Consider the following 18,427-nt stretch of genomic DNA (forward strand, 5'->3'; position numbering starts at 1 on the left):
ATTCCCTTTTCCATGAAAGACCTTTCTTTTCACACCACAGGGTTTGGTAGTATTTTACTTTTTTCACAGTAGAAATTTCAAAATTGGAGCCAATGTCATCATGCATTAATACAAGTTTGGTAACAAAGGTTATAATATTATAAATCTATTATAAATATTTTTCTTGCATCAATAACATTAACAACACCTTTACTGGTAGTAGATTTTACCTAAAATCAAACAAACAAACAAATAAGCAGCTTATTTCTCCACCAAAGACAGCATCACGAGTTCAGGTTTTACCATGCGATTTCAACAATTGAGTCATATCCCCTTACTTCATTTCTAACTATGGCTTTTATGCCATTTCTACCATATTTGCCATTAATTTATCCATTGAAATCTTAAATAGTCAAAATCATTTGGGATCAACTTTTTCTAAACTTTTGTTAATTTTCATGTTTGACTTTGTCCCAGTAATCAATAATATTCTTATTAGCATTTAAAAAAGTGAATCCTTCAAGTTTTCAATTTCTTTTGTCCACATCTGTCAGAGGAATCAGTATGTGTGGAAGCTAGTCTTATCAAAAGTGTTTATTAAATAATATGACTTGAAAATTAAAATTATTCCTTGGTCCATGGGCTGAAGAATGATGGTTATTATCAGCAGACATAAAAAAGCATTGAGCATATTTACCATTTTCATCATCTTGGGTGGCCAGGTATATTGTGAATGTATAGTAATATTTATATAAGGATCATTTGCTTATCAGTTGGTTTAAAGTCAGTGAATCACGCTATAACATAGATGTGTAGTTATCAAACTATTATTATTTCATTTAGGGCATACTTAGATGCCTAGGGGTATTCAGAATGGTAAATTGGCATTGATTTCCACTTAAAGAAACACTAGTCCTTGACAAGAGACTTAGCTTTTCTTTTTGAAGCCAAGCATCAGTCTTTATTCTCTGGCCATTAATGTTGTGGGTAATTTCTTAATGTAATAGTAAGTTACTCATTTGCCTGAAAAACCTATTATCTAGTGGAGCCATCTTCCTCCATTAATTTGAATAGATCTTCTGAATAATTTACTGCAACTTCTACATGACCAGTTGCTGGTGTAATCATGAGCTTTTATGTGTTGAAATGGCGTTCTTTCTTAAACCCTATAAAATAATCTTAGCTAGATCATTTTTTTTCTTCTGTAGTGTCTCTAGACCAGGCCTCATAGAAGTAAAAAGAGCAGAATCTCTTCTAAGGTTAAGATTAAGGGAATGTTGTGGCTAGTTTGCCTATCCATACCACTACAGCTTTCTCTACTTGAGCTTGAAGGTTGCTTTTATTTCTAATGTTCACCTTCATAGGAATTTTAATTTTCCTTAAGAGTTTCACCTTGTAGTAGTGATTTAATGAGAAAGCTATGTGACTCTCTTAGTGGAACACTTATGAGTCATTGTAACATATTTATACAGAGAGGCTCAGCCACAGCATGTACAATCACCATGTTCACTGTGCAATTATAGCAATAATGTAAAGCTTCCTGATCACAGAGCACCACAGTGGGTGTCATGATTAGAAAAGCTTCAAATAGTGAGGTAATTATTTTAAAATGTTTTATGGATAAAAACCAAATTTACAGTGTAAGAAAAAAAAGAGCAGGGCTGGAATACTTGAGACGGGATTACCACAAACTTTCAGGTTGTAAATGTCCAGTATCTGCAAAGCTGAATAAATTAAAGGAAATAAGAAAAAAATGCCCATACTTCATGATACACATAATTAAAAGTGTAGATCAAGGTAAAGATAGTAAAGAGTCAGTGTTTCTGGGGGCAGGCACTGGTGATTGACACGTTGCAGAGAGGAGGCAAGGAGTAGGTGAAGAAAGATGAGACTGTGAGAATCTTAAACCAGGTTGACTGACAGTCAGAATGCTTCTTTATTTATATAGAATTCAGTAAGCACGTATAGATTCATGTCGTTACAAAACACAGATCTAACCTTTTTCTTGAACATCTGGGATTAGAGATTTTGTCATCACTGATGAATTGTGACAGAACAGAGTTACCTTATACAATCATTTCCCCTTATTTAGTCACCATTAATAAACAGCATTATATTCTATAATCATTTTTACTCACTAACCTCATAACCCAATTTTTCAGAGTCTAGAGGTATATGATAGCTTGTTCTCAGGCTGGCAGTTCTTGTGGCTTAGACAGAAAGAAAATCTCCAAGCCAGCCAGGACAGATTGCCATGCCCCAAGCAGTGTATTATTAACTCTTGATGGTTAGAGTGCCCAAGTAGAGTCCTCAGGCCAATTGTTGCAGTAGTTGTTTAGCTTCAGGTATAATATAATGTTTTACATTGTATATCTTTATATAATTTTTTATATGTGTAATCCTGGCACTCTTTTGCTTCTTGTTATATTACAGCACAGTGGCTGTCTATGAGTGGAATTTTCTTACTCTTCTTTTTTTGTCTTTCTATGATATTCTTTCCCCACCAATATAAATCTCTATGTAGGGCTGAGGTAATTTCAGCTAATCTAACTTTGTTGCTGTATATGCCATGTAATCGCCTGAGTATTTAGTGGGAAAACGTTTGCAATCTGATCTGTGACCAAGTTCTCTATCCCACCGAACAGTACTGACCTTTTTAAGTTTACTTTGTATTGATTATCTTGTTCCTGAGTAAGTGTAGGGGAAGATGCTTTTAAGAATATCTCAGAGCCTCATAAAGTGGTCTCCGGTTTCTTTGTGTATGTCACAACTTCCAAGGCATAAGACTTCCAAGTAGATAAAGGTATCTCCTTAAAAGCAGGAGGAGTATGCTCCGGATTTTCCCGGGGAAGCTTAGAAGCAGTTCTTCCAGGAGAAGGCGTCCATGATCCTTAAGAAATTTTCTATCAGTTCAATATACTCAAGTTGTATAAATATTAAAAGCCCTCCTACCATGTATCACGTGGAGATCAAAAACAAAACTTGCATGATGGCCATCATACGACTCAGCTTTATGGGATCTTTGCCAAGCAGCTGTACTGGCTTCAGAACTTTTGCTTTTCCCATCAGATATGGCTGTGCCACGGTGTCCCATTTATAACAATGCCATCAACCGTACAAATAGAGGGAAAAGTTTAAATAATTGAACCCAAAGAGGCTAATGTGGGTTAAGAGGTCTTCATATTTCTTGTAAGTGCTGTCATAATATTCTCATATCTAACAGAGGTTCCAAAAGAGAATTAAGAAATGAGAATACCAGTTCCTACCTGGAACTAATAATCATAATCAATAATAAAGACTTGCTCAGTCATCCAAAAGCAAAATTGAGAGTTTCTTCTGGCCCAATGGTAGTGGTACATACCTTTAATCCCAGATCTTGAGAGGAAGAGGCAGGTGAATCTCCAAGTTCAAGTCCAACCTGGTCAACAAAGTGAATTCCAGGACAGTCAGGGCTACTCAGAGAAACTCTGTCTCAAAAAACCAGCTAACAAACCAAGCAAAAAAGAGTTTCTTCTGTTTGATAGAAAGTGTCTTTGAACATCATAGATAATTTAAAATTTTATCTTTTGGTTTTTGACTACTTTCTATAATGGCTTGTAGTTAAAGAAGTCAGTTTCTAGGAAGATAGTCATTTGTAGTATCAGACTTCTTAGCACACACAATCAGGCTGGGGTGGGCAGAGATTGCTGAAACTAGGTTAGAAAATATCAGGGTATGAAGCAAGAACTAAGGGAGTTTTAGAGAATTGAACCAGAAAGGTCAGTGAGGCTACAAAGCTGAGGAGACAGAATTAGATCTTGTATATCAGAAAGGCTTTGTAGGGATGGTCACACAGAGAAGACGTGTGACCAAACAGAGAATCTCTCACAAACGTCCTCCTAGAGATGCTTCCAGTTGCTCGTGAGTCTACACAGAGTAGAGGCAGGAATCTCCTACTTCATCTTTCTTAACCTCTCTTGCTCCTAACACTAACTTAGCCTTTGGATATAAGTATAGTAAACAAGTGGAAATGGAGGCGTGATGGAGAAAATTAAGTGCTAGCAACTTATCAGTTACTGGTAAATTCATTTTTTTTGAGCCTAAGAATCAAGTGAGAATTTTTTTTATCTAATTTATCTAAATAAAATTAAGGGATTATGTTTAGACGTTTTCAATTGTAAATGCCAAGGTCAGGAAGTTTGAGATTCAAGGTCTCAGGCTGGTTTATCCCAGTATTCCAAGGAAAGCCCAGGGAGATGAAATGCTTTGTTAACAGTAACTCAGTTGTGATTGAGCCACGACGTGAGCAAAGGTCTCTGGGTTGCTAGTTTTTGCTCTTTACCCTCCACCGCACTGTGCAGGCAGTTATAGGTATGAACACTCCACACTGCCTTAGTCAGGAGGCAGATGCCACGGGCAGTGGCGTTTGCATTTTCAGATTCCACTTCAGGAAAGAGAAATGCTGAAGCAGTCACATTTTATCACTTCCCTGTTCCCTAATAATATTTAACTTTTATTTGAAAATATCTAGGAGATAAAAAAGCATGCTAGCTGGCAAACCAACTCCCTCTACCCCCAGCAGTTAACTTGAGAACACATCTGAAGTCCTTCTTTGGCATATGTTGCAGGAGGGTAGCAGCAGCCAGCTTGTGATCAGTCACCTTTGCAGTTCTCATTTTCCCTCTGGGACCAGTGCCACCACCGATTATTTCTTACAGCCAACTTTCGAGAACTTTGAGGACAATTTGGTATCTGAAAATTTACACATGTGTCGATGAGCCTTAAACCCTTCAGGGAATCACATTCTTCCCTCTCAAGAGAGCATCTGCTGTTGGAAACATCTCCCTGAGACCTGCTTGCAAGAGACTATCGTCTTCTGCTTCCAGGCATGGAAGTGAAGAACTTTGAAGCTTGGGATTATGTTGTGTTTGCAGGCCTCTTTGTCATTTCCTCTGGAATTGGTGTGTTTTTTGCCATAAAGGAGAGAAAAAAAGCAACATCTCGGGAATTCTTGGTCGGCGGGAGGCAAATGAGCTTTGGCCCAGTAGCTTTGTCTCTGACAGCCAGCTTCATGTCAGCTGTCACTGTCCTGGGGACTCCTGCTGAAGTCTACCGCTTTGGGGCATCCTTCCTCCTTTTCATCATTTCATACGCATTTGTGGTCCTCTTCACATCTGAACTCTTTCTTCCTGTGTTCTACAGATCTGGCATCACAAGCACCTATGAGGTAAGAGACCATTTCATGCCTCTCCAGTACCTTTGGAGATGCCACTTCCACTTCAAGGGTCTTTCTTTTCCTTAACTTTTTGTTGTTTCATTAGTGCATATCATCTTGACATCAATAATGGGATATTTTCAAGGCAACTTCACATTGCTAAAAGCAAGAATATTTACTATGGGTGAGGGTACTGTGCTTTGACACTCTGTAGAAGGCAGCTAATAGTGTTACTCTGACTGGTTATTTCCATGATTTAATGAGAACAAATATATAAAATATGTTCTGAAAAAGTGGGAAATATTTATATTTATAATACTTATATTTAGTTAGTGAGAGGTAATAAAGAGACATTATCTTTATTATCATTAGCTTGATTGTTCTGAAAGGCAAATAGAACAATGCTATTAGAGTTATAATTTGTCAGCTGAGAAAACTGAGATCTAGTGGGTAAGTTAGGTATTTTTTAACACTAGACAAAAGTCTACTGAGAAGCTAATTTGTATATGTTCTTTTCTATGGGCTGTTTATTAAACAGTAGATCTCTAGTGGTAATTGTTACTGCACTTCAGTTTTAAGAATCAATTAGAAATATTTTGGAAAAGAGAGAAATATTTTTGTAGGAAGGAATTCCTTAAAGATAAAGATATGTAAATCATTGTAATGAGTGGGAAATAAGACCATGGAATTTTGGTTTTGAAGCAATACTCAAGAAAATCAACATATTCAAAATTGAATTTCCATGCTCAGTATTTAAGGTTAATAAAAATGCAGTTTTGTGTGAAAAACAACAACCACACCATAGAATTTCATTGCCAATGAAAACTCTGAAAGTTACAACAGAAGACTTATAAAAAAAACTTGTTTAAAAATCAGTGAGATAAATTATCATAAAGAGTTTCTCTAGCCTTCCAAAGCCATTTAGGCAAATGAATACTTTAAAGAAGGTCTTAAGACATACAGAGAGTCCATCATATCCCAAATGTTCTACATTAATTATCCTGATGCTGAGAAATTAATCATAGTTGGACAATTCAGCAGGCTCAGTATGAGTCACAAATTCAAGAGATAATGGTTAAATTTATGATTAGCTCTAAAACTGTGCACACATGCCATTAAATACTAATGTGTATTTGAGAATAAATTTTCCCATCCATATGTGAACATTTGACTAAAGAAGATGTAGCTGGAGTTTTCTAGTTTTGCTCTAGAAATATTTTTGACATTCTCAGCTCTATGTCTGTATTTCTTCTTGAAATATGTGCTATGATCAGCCATTCATTCCAGAAATACTCATAAAGCATTTACTCAGCTTGTGTACACCGTCAAGGTTTGAGGACATGCGTTAAACAAATTGCCTGCCCTCGTGGAGCCAATTTCATGCAAAGGAGACAAACAATAAATACATAAAACATAACACAGGATCATATATAGAGTATTTAGTGTGAGCTAAGTACTATTGGAAGTATTTTACCTGTATTAACACATCCAGTCTTTGTTGGCACAAAAATCACAGCACTCACCTCAAGGAATAAGGGATAACTTGTTTTGGAGCCAAATTTGAGTGAATGTGGCCATGGAAACACAGAGTTAGATTATCAAAGGTTCTGCGTTTACTTTAAAATGATTGAACAGTGTGCTCACATGGAGCAACCTATCTTCTCCAATGCTTGTAATTTGTAACTAATTTTGGTAAAGTGAAAGGCAATTAAACAAACTGCAAACACATAACTGAAGAGATTTAAGACTCCTTTCAAATTTCCGTGTTAAATTTAGATACAAACCTGTTTTAAAAGTACTACTGTTAGTCTAGGATGCTTTAAAACCCTTGTACAGGAGAACATGACGATTATTTAAATACCCATGAGGTTATTTTGGGATTGATCCGTGCTTCACAAGAATTGGCGGTATGGCCTAGAGGTAATGCCGCAAACTCTAATATAAGCCTACTTGGCTTTGAATGCTAGTTCTGCCACATACTAGCTGCATGATAGGAAAATTTCTTAAGCACTTTATATTGTATTGTAATAACTTCTGCCTTGAAGGATTTCTACAGTGGATGAGATGGATGAGATTTTATGTGGATTTTTTTTATATATATTTGGACTAGAATGCTATATTAACATTCTTAATTTTTTCATTGTCCCCTACTTTTAACGCTGTGGTATTTGGGGTGTCTTTATTTATATCCCATTATACAGTAAAATATATTACTTTAAGGGTTTTTTTCAGGTATGAAAAATGGAAATAAGTGGACATTACATTGCGCTCCTTGAACACCAGTCTGCTTTGTCATTTGCTTTAACTTAAAGGAAAAGTGTTGGCTCAGGACACCCAGGACCAAGTTCTCAGCACAAAGGAGATTTATTTGTTTCAGAGGAACATAGGGCAGGGAATAAGAGACAAACACAGGATATAGAAGAAGATGGAGAAAAAAGGGGAACCAGAGAAAGGACAGAGGGGTATTTGTCACAGAGGACAAAAGACTGCCTCTGGAAAGACAGAGATGACACATAGGAAAATTGTAGTTTATAAAGGTACAAGTGGAAACCCCATGTTGGGATGAGGTGTTTAATTTTAATTGGGCATGTTAATTAGGTGAGCCAAAGGGAGCCTTGCTGTAGGAAGTCCTACAACCAGTAGTTACCCGCTGTGGGATTCGGTTTCTGATCTCCGCACCAGCAGAGGATTCTGAATTGTGAGTCTACCCCTAAATAAATAACCGTCTATTTCTCAATTCTGAGCTGGTGTGGGATTTCTTTTATGCATCCTTCTTCAGAGCCTTTTATTGGTGAACTTTAATACTTTGTTAGCTGGACCTTGGTAGTTAGACTCAGAGGGAGGAAGTGGCTAAATGAGGGAATGGACCTTGGGGACTAGCTTAAGAAATGTAATCTAAAAGTTGTTTTTTTTAATCAAGGCAAAGGGAACTGGGGAGAAGAAGGTCTGCCAGAGTCATGCGCACCACTCTTAAACTGGCCATAGTCCTTCAGTGATGATTAAAAATTTCAAACAATTAGTGAGTTTGGATTATAGATCTCATGAAATTTACATCTTCTGTGTTTTGCTCCTGGGAATGCTGCCATGATATTGCTATGCAAGCAAGCAAGATGAAATAGACTGGTTAACTCTGTGGCATGATTGGACTCAAAAAGAACAGGGGTAAGCTAACTGACTTCCCACGTCCAGATATGCATGTAGTGTAGGCCATCTGATACCTCAAGCCACCAATCTTCCACTTGATTAGAGCTATATGGGAACCTGGAGAAAGAATGGAGGAATAGCCATTATCCTCAAGAGTGATGAAGGATAGTTATTCTTGAGTTTTGAACCCATCACTTTTTGGATGGGTATTCTAGTTTGCTTTCAGTTGCTGTGATACAACACTGTCCAAAAGCATCTTGGGAAGGAAAGTGTTCATTTCATCTTGAGTCACAATTCATCATAGAAGGAAACTCAAGCAGGAACTCCAGGCAGGAACCTGAGGTAGGAACTGAAGCAGAGACCATGAAGACATTCTAGTTACAAGACTTTCAAAGGCTGCTTTTTTATTCAACCCAGGACCACCTTTCCAAGGGTTGCACTATCTCTAGGGGTCCAGTTTTTCCCTCATCAATCATTAATCAACCAAATGCCCCATAGACTGGATGGGGTCTATTTTTCAATATGGTACAATATAGCAATACATATATACATGTATATATATGTATATATATATGTATGTATGTATATTTTAATAGCCAGTGAGTTGGATGCTTTGATACACAGTGGGATTTCAAGATGAAACTCTGAATCTTGGGATGAAATACCCATGTGAAAGCATAGAATTTACTTTTGACCATATGTTATAAATTAGAATTAGCTCAATTTCAATAGCATACATTTTCATTATCTCTTGTTTTATGGTTTATAATTAGACTTTTCATGGTATCTTCACTTAGTTTAACTTATTTTCCTTTTTCTTTTTCTGTTCTAATAAGCCCAGCCTATTATTTACTCTTAAAATTTTTAAAGTACTTTCCATATTCAATCATTATTGCCAGTTTCTTATATTGGATGACCTTTAAATTTCTTACTCCTAAGTTTTCATAAAAAAGTACATAGGTTATAATGTCTTGAACAGTGATCTCCGAACACTTGTAGTAGTTTTTTCTTTGTATTAGAGTCTGTGGAATTATTTTGATAGTATTATATTTAAATATTATGGAATATTACTTTAGCAAAAGTGATATTATAAACTAATTACCTTAAATGGATATTTAATATCAGATAAAGTCTCACTCTATATTATGAGGATTTTCATTCAATCTATGGAGGAATTAGCTTTTAATCTTTGTAGATAGGTCATTATGCTACTTGAATGAAAAATGACATGTTTTATGTGGTTTATGTTATAGGGACATATTCTAGATGAATGACGAAAATGATTTTAGGGTTTTGACTTCTGAAGCAATTGGGCTAACTAGGAGTCTATCACCCAAAATATAGAGGAAAGATATTTTTAAAACAATATCAAAAGAGATCAAAAGAGATACATTGAGTGTCTGTTTGAAAGTGTGGTATAGGTATGAGGTTCCTTTCATGAATTGGATCTGGGTCCTGAAAGCTGAAGAGGATGCAAGATTAAATGGATATATCTCTTTTTCTTGCTCAGTCTTGATGCAGGAAGTCAGTGGGGGGCTTGGTCTTTCCTCAACTGAATATATTAGGCTTTGTTGACTCCCCATGGGAGGCCTTTTCTTTTCTGAGGAGTAGATGGGGGTAAGTTGAGGAAATGGGGAACTGTGATTGGTATGTAAAATGAATTTAAAAAGCTTATATATCCAACAAAGACAACCAACAGGTGAGTGAAAAATATATTGAAAGGGAGAGAAAATATAATCAGCTGTAGAATTATATTGCATCAAGCATGAGAAAATAATTTTAGGCCATAGAAGGAGACACAAGACTCCAGGGTGATGGAGAGAGAAACAAAAGATGATCAACAGACAACAAAAGTTCAGAGAAGCTCAAAGTGGATTTATTGTTAGGCATCTCTGTGGGAATGTGGCACTGTAACAATGATTGGTTCTGAGGAAACTCATTTTGAATTTTTTATCTTCAGAAATGAAAGGTTATAAATTTCTACTATTTTAAGCCACTCATACCCATACATAAGAAGGCAGACTGATGGCTTTAAAAATATACAGTTTATCTGAGCTACAGAGCTCAGAAGACAGCATATATACGTAAAAATAGGGAAGCCAATTGGAGTAATCTTCCTGAGAGATAACTAAAAGAATTGAAAACAGGTTTTAAACTAAATTTGAGCAAAATGTCTCTTTCATTTTTAATTATTATTGGAAAGTAGAAAAAGAAACCAAAGAGCTGTTGGTGACCACCTTTACAAACATCTTGTCATGAAGATAATTCTTGTGGTTCATAGGTATTGCAGCTGAATAGAAATTGTCCCCTTATTGGATGCCAAGTATAGAATGATCGGCTTTGAAAACATATGCACAAACAACAACAGCAAAAGATACAACAGGTTACTTATAGATATTTGTACATACAGAGACATATGTACAAACATGCACATATGTTTGTAACAATAATAGTCAAAGAAAAAGAGGATATTAACTTGATGGGACATAAAAGGGATTTGAAGGAGGGTAGCTGGAAGGGACTAGAGAATAAAAATGGAAGAAGAAAGTAATACAATTAAATATTAAAGATGTAAAAAACAATAATTACCAGGTTAGCAATGAATATAATTCAATATGGAGAATAAATGCTAAGAAGGTCCAGGTATAACATGAGATAGACATGTGTGGCCAGGCAACAGTGCAAAAAAACTGGAGAGGTACACATTGTTTTGGTATCAATAGAGAATCACTGGATATTTTGAGAGTGGTATGATCAGAACTCTCTTAAGAGATACAATGTGTGTGTTTTGGGGGCATGAACTAATAGAACACTCCAAGCCTTAGTTTTATAGTGACCAGTGAGAGTGTTACAGAATTATTCCAGAAAAGAAGAAACAAAGAATTAAGCTAAGTTGTAGGCAGAAGGGATATAAAGGATAAATTTCCATGAAGGGGGAGGATATCAAACAGGAAAACCCCTGAATAAAAAATGATACAACCTAAATTTTGATACAAGCATCCCAATTGCCTTCCATGACTATTGTGAGAAGAACCGTATTATATGTTTGACTTTCAGCAATCCATGCTTTTTTCCCTCCTGCTGCTTCCAAGGATATATACAATAAAATGGCATCATAAACCCAGAGGAATGCCAAGAAAATAAAAAAAGAATGTTTGCTGCTTGTGTTTTGAATAAGAATGGCTCCCAAAGGCTTATATGTCTGAATGCCTAGTCATCAGAGACTGCAGCTACTTGAGAAGAATTAAAAGATATGATTTTGGTAGAGAAACTGTAACTGGGAGTGGGTTTTGGGGTTTCAAAAACCCAAACCAGGCTTAGTAGCTCTCTCTTCCTGCTGCCTGAGGATTAGGATCTAAAACTCTTAGCTACTTCCTCTCCAACACCATGTTTGCCTGCATACCACCATGCTCCTCACCATGATGACTATGGATTAAACCTCTGAAACTGTAAGCGAGCCCCAATTAAATATTTCCTATGGTCACAGTGTCTCTTCACAGCTTGGAAAACTAAGACACATATCTTGCCTAAAACTGCATGTCTTTCTCTGTTTTGTAGTACTTACAGTTACGATTCAACAAGATAGTTCGCTATGCAGCAACGGTCATCTACATTGTGCAGACGGTAAGAAGGGCTGTGACAGGTTTGGGAACTGAGGGTGACAAGAAATAGCTTCAGTTATGTTTATTGGGGGGGGGTTCTCTCAATAAAAGGGCAGCTTTGATACTAAGAGTTACTCTCATCTTCTAAAGACCTAGTCTGTTCCCATGCTCACCTTCCTAGACATGGATGGAGGGGGGAGGACCTTGGACTTCCCACAGGGCAGGGAACCCTGACTGCTCTTTGGACTGGAGAGGGAGGGGGAGGGGTATGGGGGAGGGGGATGGAAATGGGAGGAGGGGAGGAAGTGGAAATTTTTAAGTAAAAATTAAAAAATAAATAAATAAAATAAATAAAGATAGCACTTTTAAGATGTGTAATTATCTTTAGACGAATCCACTCAGCATAGAATCCTCTTTTGGGGCTAACAACTAACAAACTGTTAACTGGGCATGGTAACCCAGGTTTTTAATCTCAGCATGGTGAGGCAGATGTAGGTGGATCTCCCTGAGCTCATGGACACTCTGTTTTACATAGTGATGTTAACCAGGGCAATGGGAGAGACCTTATCTCAAAAGTAAACACACACACAAAACATACATATATGCACATATACATACAAATTGTGTATATATCATAAATGAATATAAACAAATTGTGTCAGAAACCACAGGGAAAAAATTTCTTCAAACTTATTGCATTCTTTTTAAAGATTTAATTATGGAATAGCCTGGTAAGTTATTTTGTCATTATTCTGTTTGGAGACAAGATCTCCCAACATAACCAGGCTGCAAATTCTCCTGCCTCTGTATCTCAAGTCCTAGGATCAGTTATGTGTGACTATATCTGGCTTAGGTTTCTAAACTGATAAACTGAGCCACACCATAAAAGCCTAATTGCTCTACAACAGTAATTTTCATTAATATACCTACTTCCTTCTTTTGGAATCTTTCCCCACATGGGCTTTAGAATTCTTTAAGCTGCCCAAGCTCATCTGTGCACACAGACACTGCTTCCTGATACCCTCCAAGTACTCTCTGCTACAAAATAACTTCCTGCCCTCTTAAAACCTGACTCTGCCTGAAGGGTGTTTATCTAAAATAGAGGCAAATAATATTTCATTTCCAGCTGTTAGCAACATTTCATGAAATAGTGAGTGCATCAGAGCACACACTATAAGGCTCCTATCCTAATATTTTTTTTTTTAGATTTTAATTTAAATATATTTCTCCCTTTCTTTTCTTCCCTCCAAACAATTCCATATAACCTACTCTACTCTCCTTCAAATTCATGGTGCCTTTTTTCACTAAATGTTATTGCATGCATATATACACATGTATATACACAAGTATTCATAAATACGACCCTTCCAGTCCATACAATGTTCTTTGTATGTGTGTTTTCAGGGTTGACCATTTGACACTGAATAAGCAATTAGTGAAAAAGAGATACTTCTTTAATAGCCCACATTTGCATTTTAAAACCATGACATTCACATGGGATGCATAGTCACATGGTTTACATAATGAAATTCAGTTTAAAATAAAATTGAAGTTGGCTAATTTCCACCAGTGAAACAATTGCAATTATGTGGATTAGAGCAAGTTCTGATAATGGAGGATACCTTCAATATCACTTTTCCTTAAATAGTTACTTCTCAGAAGCTTTCCCATCTCTATTTTAAGCTCAGGTTTTCTGTTTGTTTTGGTTTTGTAGCAAATTGCTGAAATGAGCTTTTTTCTTTAGTAAAGTTTCTCATGAGGCCAGCAGAGAGTACATTGTTTATGTGCATGAAGGGAGCGAGGATAGGGAGTTTTGAATCCATTTTCTGAATTGCTTTCAAGCTTTAAACTAAAAATTATTTTAATTTCCTGTTTTTGTGTGTTTGTATGTGCCCCGTGCATATGTGTGTATGTGCACATTGGCATGTGTACAAGTGCACAGGTGTTTGTGTATAGGACCAAGACTGATGTTAGGTATCTTCCTGGATTGCTTTTTTATGTTATTCTTTAAGGCAGTGTCTATTAATCAATCCCAGACTCACCAATACAGCCAGCCTCTCTAGCCAATTTGCTCCAAGGATCCCTCTACCTTCTGCAGCTGGAATTACAGGGAAGCTGCCAAGCCTAAAAGTATTTGTGTGGATTTTGCAGACCCAAACCCAGTCCTCTTGCCTGAGGAAGTCATCCCCTCAGCCCTTCATGGAGTTGCTGTTTATCTTTTGGAAAATGCCAAATACAAATATAGCACATTAAAATTAGAAGGAACCTTTAAGGTCCAACCATTTTTCTTAATCTTGTAGGTAAATTCCCTCTACAAATAGAGAGTAAGCCACCTTAAAATAGGACTATGTGAGAAAGAAATGTTTGGTGAACAAGCTGAAGGAAGTAAGTTATTCAGACTAAGATCAATAAAGAACTTTCTAGGCAGGCTTATGTCTCATGGCACTTTCTCTCTCTTCCGGCATCTCCACCAGATTCTCTACACTGGAGTTGTGGTTTATGCCCCTGCTCTGGCTCTCAATCAAGGTGAGTTATTGACATATGTCATCTCAAGATTTATGAGTTCTCAGCTTTGAAGAAATACATATATTTGATACCTTATGGGAGAGAGATCCTCGTAGTTAGTGGGCTCAAAATGACTGTAGCAGTCACAGGAATCTCTAAAAATGTCCTGAAATCGGAAAATAATAGAAACTATTATTTACTGCATTTTGCTTTACAAAATTGCTTGATTATAAACAGACAGTTCAATTGCATGTTGCTTATTTGGGTGTTTTACGTTTGTTTTCCAATCTTTGAAATGATGGCAGTTTTGGTATTGTACATTCATAAGTACTAAGTAAGGTCATTGGTGTTGAAGATCACTTCATAAAATAGAAAATCGGACCACAAGAGTAAAAGGTGTTTATAATTACATTGAGTTGTATAGTTGATCCTTTCAAGATTATAGAATCCTGAAAATAACAATAAATAAAAATAAAAAATAACAAAAACAGAATTTTGTTTTCTCAGTGACATCTCCTATATTGAAAGAACTTGTTAGTCAAATTAATTAAGCTGTGTGTTTACATTGGGAAGTACTAGTTCCTCAAAAACTTAGCTTCAAGACTATTTTCTGTATTGCCTAGAAGTATAACAGTATACATTTAATATTAAAAATTAGCAGAAAACTTGAAATTCATGCTTTTCCTCCATGCGATATTATGAATATTGCTTTACAGATAAATGACAGAATAAAAGCTTTGAAATCAGTATAGGTGGCTTCTGGCTTTTCAGTAGACATGGGTAAGAAGCAACAGCAAAACCGAACGAAGGACTGAATTTAAAGAATCAGAGGAGGTCAAGTTTGTTCTTTTACTTTTCACAGAGACAGTTGCTTTAATGTTTTTTCTTCTTTCGTAGTAACTGGGTTTGATCTCTGGGGCTCCGTGTTTGCAACAGGAATTGTTTGCACATTCTACTGCAGTTTGGTATGTACAGGGCCATAAATAATATTATAAACTGCTTCATAATATGGTATAAGGGTAAATCTCCAAAAAGAGGGTATCAAATTATGGATGAACTATTTATTCCAGAACTAAATGAAAACATGTTGTTTTATATGACAATTTCTTGAGGAAGACACTATTACTTTCTTTAAAAAATCTTAGCAGTTCCATTTATAAAGAGTATTTGGGTTCTGAGATTATTCAGAAGAATAAAGCTTTATTATTTTGGGGTCCCTGTGCTAGCAGCTGAGTGGGCTACTATTTCACTAGGTTGGGTCATTGTAGAGATCTTAACTGATTCCAGTTTTGTAAATCACTTTGATTCATGTAATGTAAAAATGTGTAAAGCCTGTCCAGGGAAGGAATCCAATTTAGGACTATAAAATAACCCAATGAATATCCTAAAATAATAAAGCTTTATTCAGAGGAATAAATCATCAAGAAAACCATGTCTAAAGAGAAATAATTTAGCGAAAAATATCAAGGGATCAGAGGATTAATGACCCTTTGTAATGTCCAAAAAACATAACATTTATATTTCTCTATATATTCTAAGAAAAAATGACAAAATACATGTACATGGATGATCAAGGGAAGTTGGCATAAATAAATCATAGGAACCTGTGGCTATTTTATCTCTTATATAAAAACCATTTATTATTTTGATTGTATGAACTCTCAATTTTCAAGCAGATTATGTAGTATTTATAGAATATTTATATAGTTCTGACAATTAATTTAGATCATTATATAGTTAATGTGTGCTTACTTTCTACCCAACTCATAAAATTGAAATCTTTTGTTCTTCTGAATCATCATATAATTTTCTGATTATACTTTACTAGTTATTAGAAGGTAGGTACATTGTCTATCTGGTTATACTTTTCTCATTATTAGCAGGTGTCTGTCTGCCACAGCAAAGAATAATAAACAAATTGACATATAACTGACTTTCCATGTATTTGACATTGTGCTAATATCACATATCCTTTGTGACATATATCATGATAATATACATATGTCATGATAATATACAATTTTATCTCTCCTTTATATATTGCAGACACTATTGTTTCTCAATGCTAAAACATTTATCTTTATTTCTCTCTGTTTTTGTTCTCATAACTATAATTCTTACACACTTTCTCATACTTTGCCTGAAAAGAGGCACTTCCTCTGTCTACCTTGATCGTGTCAAACTATATTTTATCCATAATTTTTAGATTTGTGGCTTAGATTTCACAGAGTATCATAGCTCCCAAAAGCATCTCCCACCGCTCCCACCCACCTATACATAACAAAACTGTACAATACAGAGATAATTTAAATGTGTGATCATCAGGACATCAGGACTATTATTTGAAAGTTGTAGACACTGTTAGAGCAAGATGGATCAGACTATTCGGCAAGCTCATAACTGTATTCTTATTGTATTAGTGAGCTTTTGACTCTTATGGATATCAGCTGAGTTTGGGACTTTCTTGTAAAGTTTGGGTCTTTGGATAAATCTGATGTGACTCAAGTTTAGTAAATCACTTTGTTTCATGCATTGTGAAAAAAAAGTACAAAATATTCCTGGAGAATGTATCTTTTTTAGGTTGACAATATAACACAATTTTAATTCTAAACTAACGGATCATTTGAAACAGACTGTAACAAGGTACCACGAGTGAGGAACAGTAAAAACTTCAAACAAGATTTAGCCTCTCAGGAATACCAAATACTGAATTGCAAGATGTTGAATAAAGTGGTATGCATAAGCTAGTTCAGTAATGTATATCACAAATGAATATGTTACAACTATTCTAATAAATGGAATATATTTAATGACTGTCTTTTTGTAAGATACAGTAGAGGAAAAAACAGCATATTTCAGAAAGATGATGAAATTAAGAGAGAGAGAGAAATAATAGATAATGATGACAAAATGAGATTCAATTTATGTTCAATTGGCGACTAGGGGGAGACGTGGTATATTTACCCAAAATGGAGAAAAGACAATATTTATAAACAGTATGTTTTGAAGTACTTTAGAACTGATAGGAGTAGGAATCTATAAGTTTAGCAAGTACTGTCTTTGGAGATAAAGAAAATTCCATTGCTAGATATGTCAGTGAAACCACTGAACAGTATATACGGAAGATCAATGAAAGAACCAATGATATGGAGAAGCATATGCATGAACTGATTTGGCATATTTCCTGGCAATTTTTATTATTTATTATAGAAGCTTGTAACAATGGAAAAAGAGAATGTTCAATGATTGCAGGGAAACAAATCTCAAATTATATACAGTTATATTTCCAACAAAGTTACCTTGAAGAACTGAGTATCAATTAATCCAAGTACTTATGACAAACAAAGCATTCTCTTGGATTCATTGCTTGGGACAATGGTCTTCTTCTCTGTAAAGAATTGTCACTTGAATTGCTTTAATAAGATACTGATTGGCCAGTAGCCAGGCAGGAAGTAAGGGCAGGGCAACCAGAGCAGAAGAATTCTAGGAAGAGAAAAGGTTCATTCTACAGTCATCACCCAGATACAGAGGAAGCAAGATGAGAATGACTCGCTAATAAAAGTTACCAAAACACATGGCTGACACAGATAAGAATTATGGGTTAATGTATGATATAGGAGTTAATAAAAATCCTGAGCTAATAGGCCAACCATTTTATGATTAATGTAGACCTTTACGTATTTTTTGGGGACTGAAAGGCTATGGGACCACATGGTACAGAAACCTCTGTCAACAAATGGCACCAATGTGGACAACTATATCCACATAGAACCTTAGAGAGCTTGGGAAGTAATTCTAGAAACAAAAGAAACAGAGTTAAGCTCAGCTTCTTGGTAGCAGCATTTACTCAGAGAGGCTCTGTTTGTTAGAGGCAAGCACATATCATTTAATAGAGGCTTCCTGACTCAACATTAGCTGCAAATCCTTGCGGCTCTTTTAAGAGGCCCCACCACTGAACACTTAAATGGCGTTTATGAATAGCTGGCAGTGTGCTTCTTTGTGG

The 18,427-nt window shown here is 35.8% G+C and overlaps 1 protein-coding gene across 2 annotated transcripts in view; it reads left to right on the plus strand.

Annotated features, from left to right (window-relative positions):
- Positions 1-4,846: 4,846 nt before the first annotated feature.
- Positions 4,847-18,427, plus strand: part of Slc5a12 (solute carrier family 5 member 12) — a 44,773-nt gene continuing 31,192 nt past the window's right edge. For both annotated transcript variants that reach the window (XM_041679216.1, XM_041679217.1), the window contains exons 1-4: positions 4,847-5,185; positions 11,876-11,941; positions 14,394-14,445; positions 15,322-15,389. In XM_041679216.1, the coding sequence (XP_041535150.1) occupies positions 4,847-5,185; positions 11,876-11,941; positions 14,394-14,445; positions 15,322-15,389 (525 nt within the window). The remainder of the gene's footprint in view (positions 5,186-11,875; positions 11,942-14,393; positions 14,446-15,321; positions 15,390-18,427) is intronic.

The sequence above is a fragment of the Microtus oregoni genome, unplaced genomic scaffold (genome assembly GCF_018167655.1).
Source record: "Microtus oregoni isolate MIOR12 unplaced genomic scaffold, Mior012 000031F_ref0000149, whole genome shotgun sequence".
Classification (NCBI taxonomy): Eukaryota; Metazoa; Chordata; class Mammalia; order Rodentia; family Cricetidae; genus Microtus; species Microtus oregoni.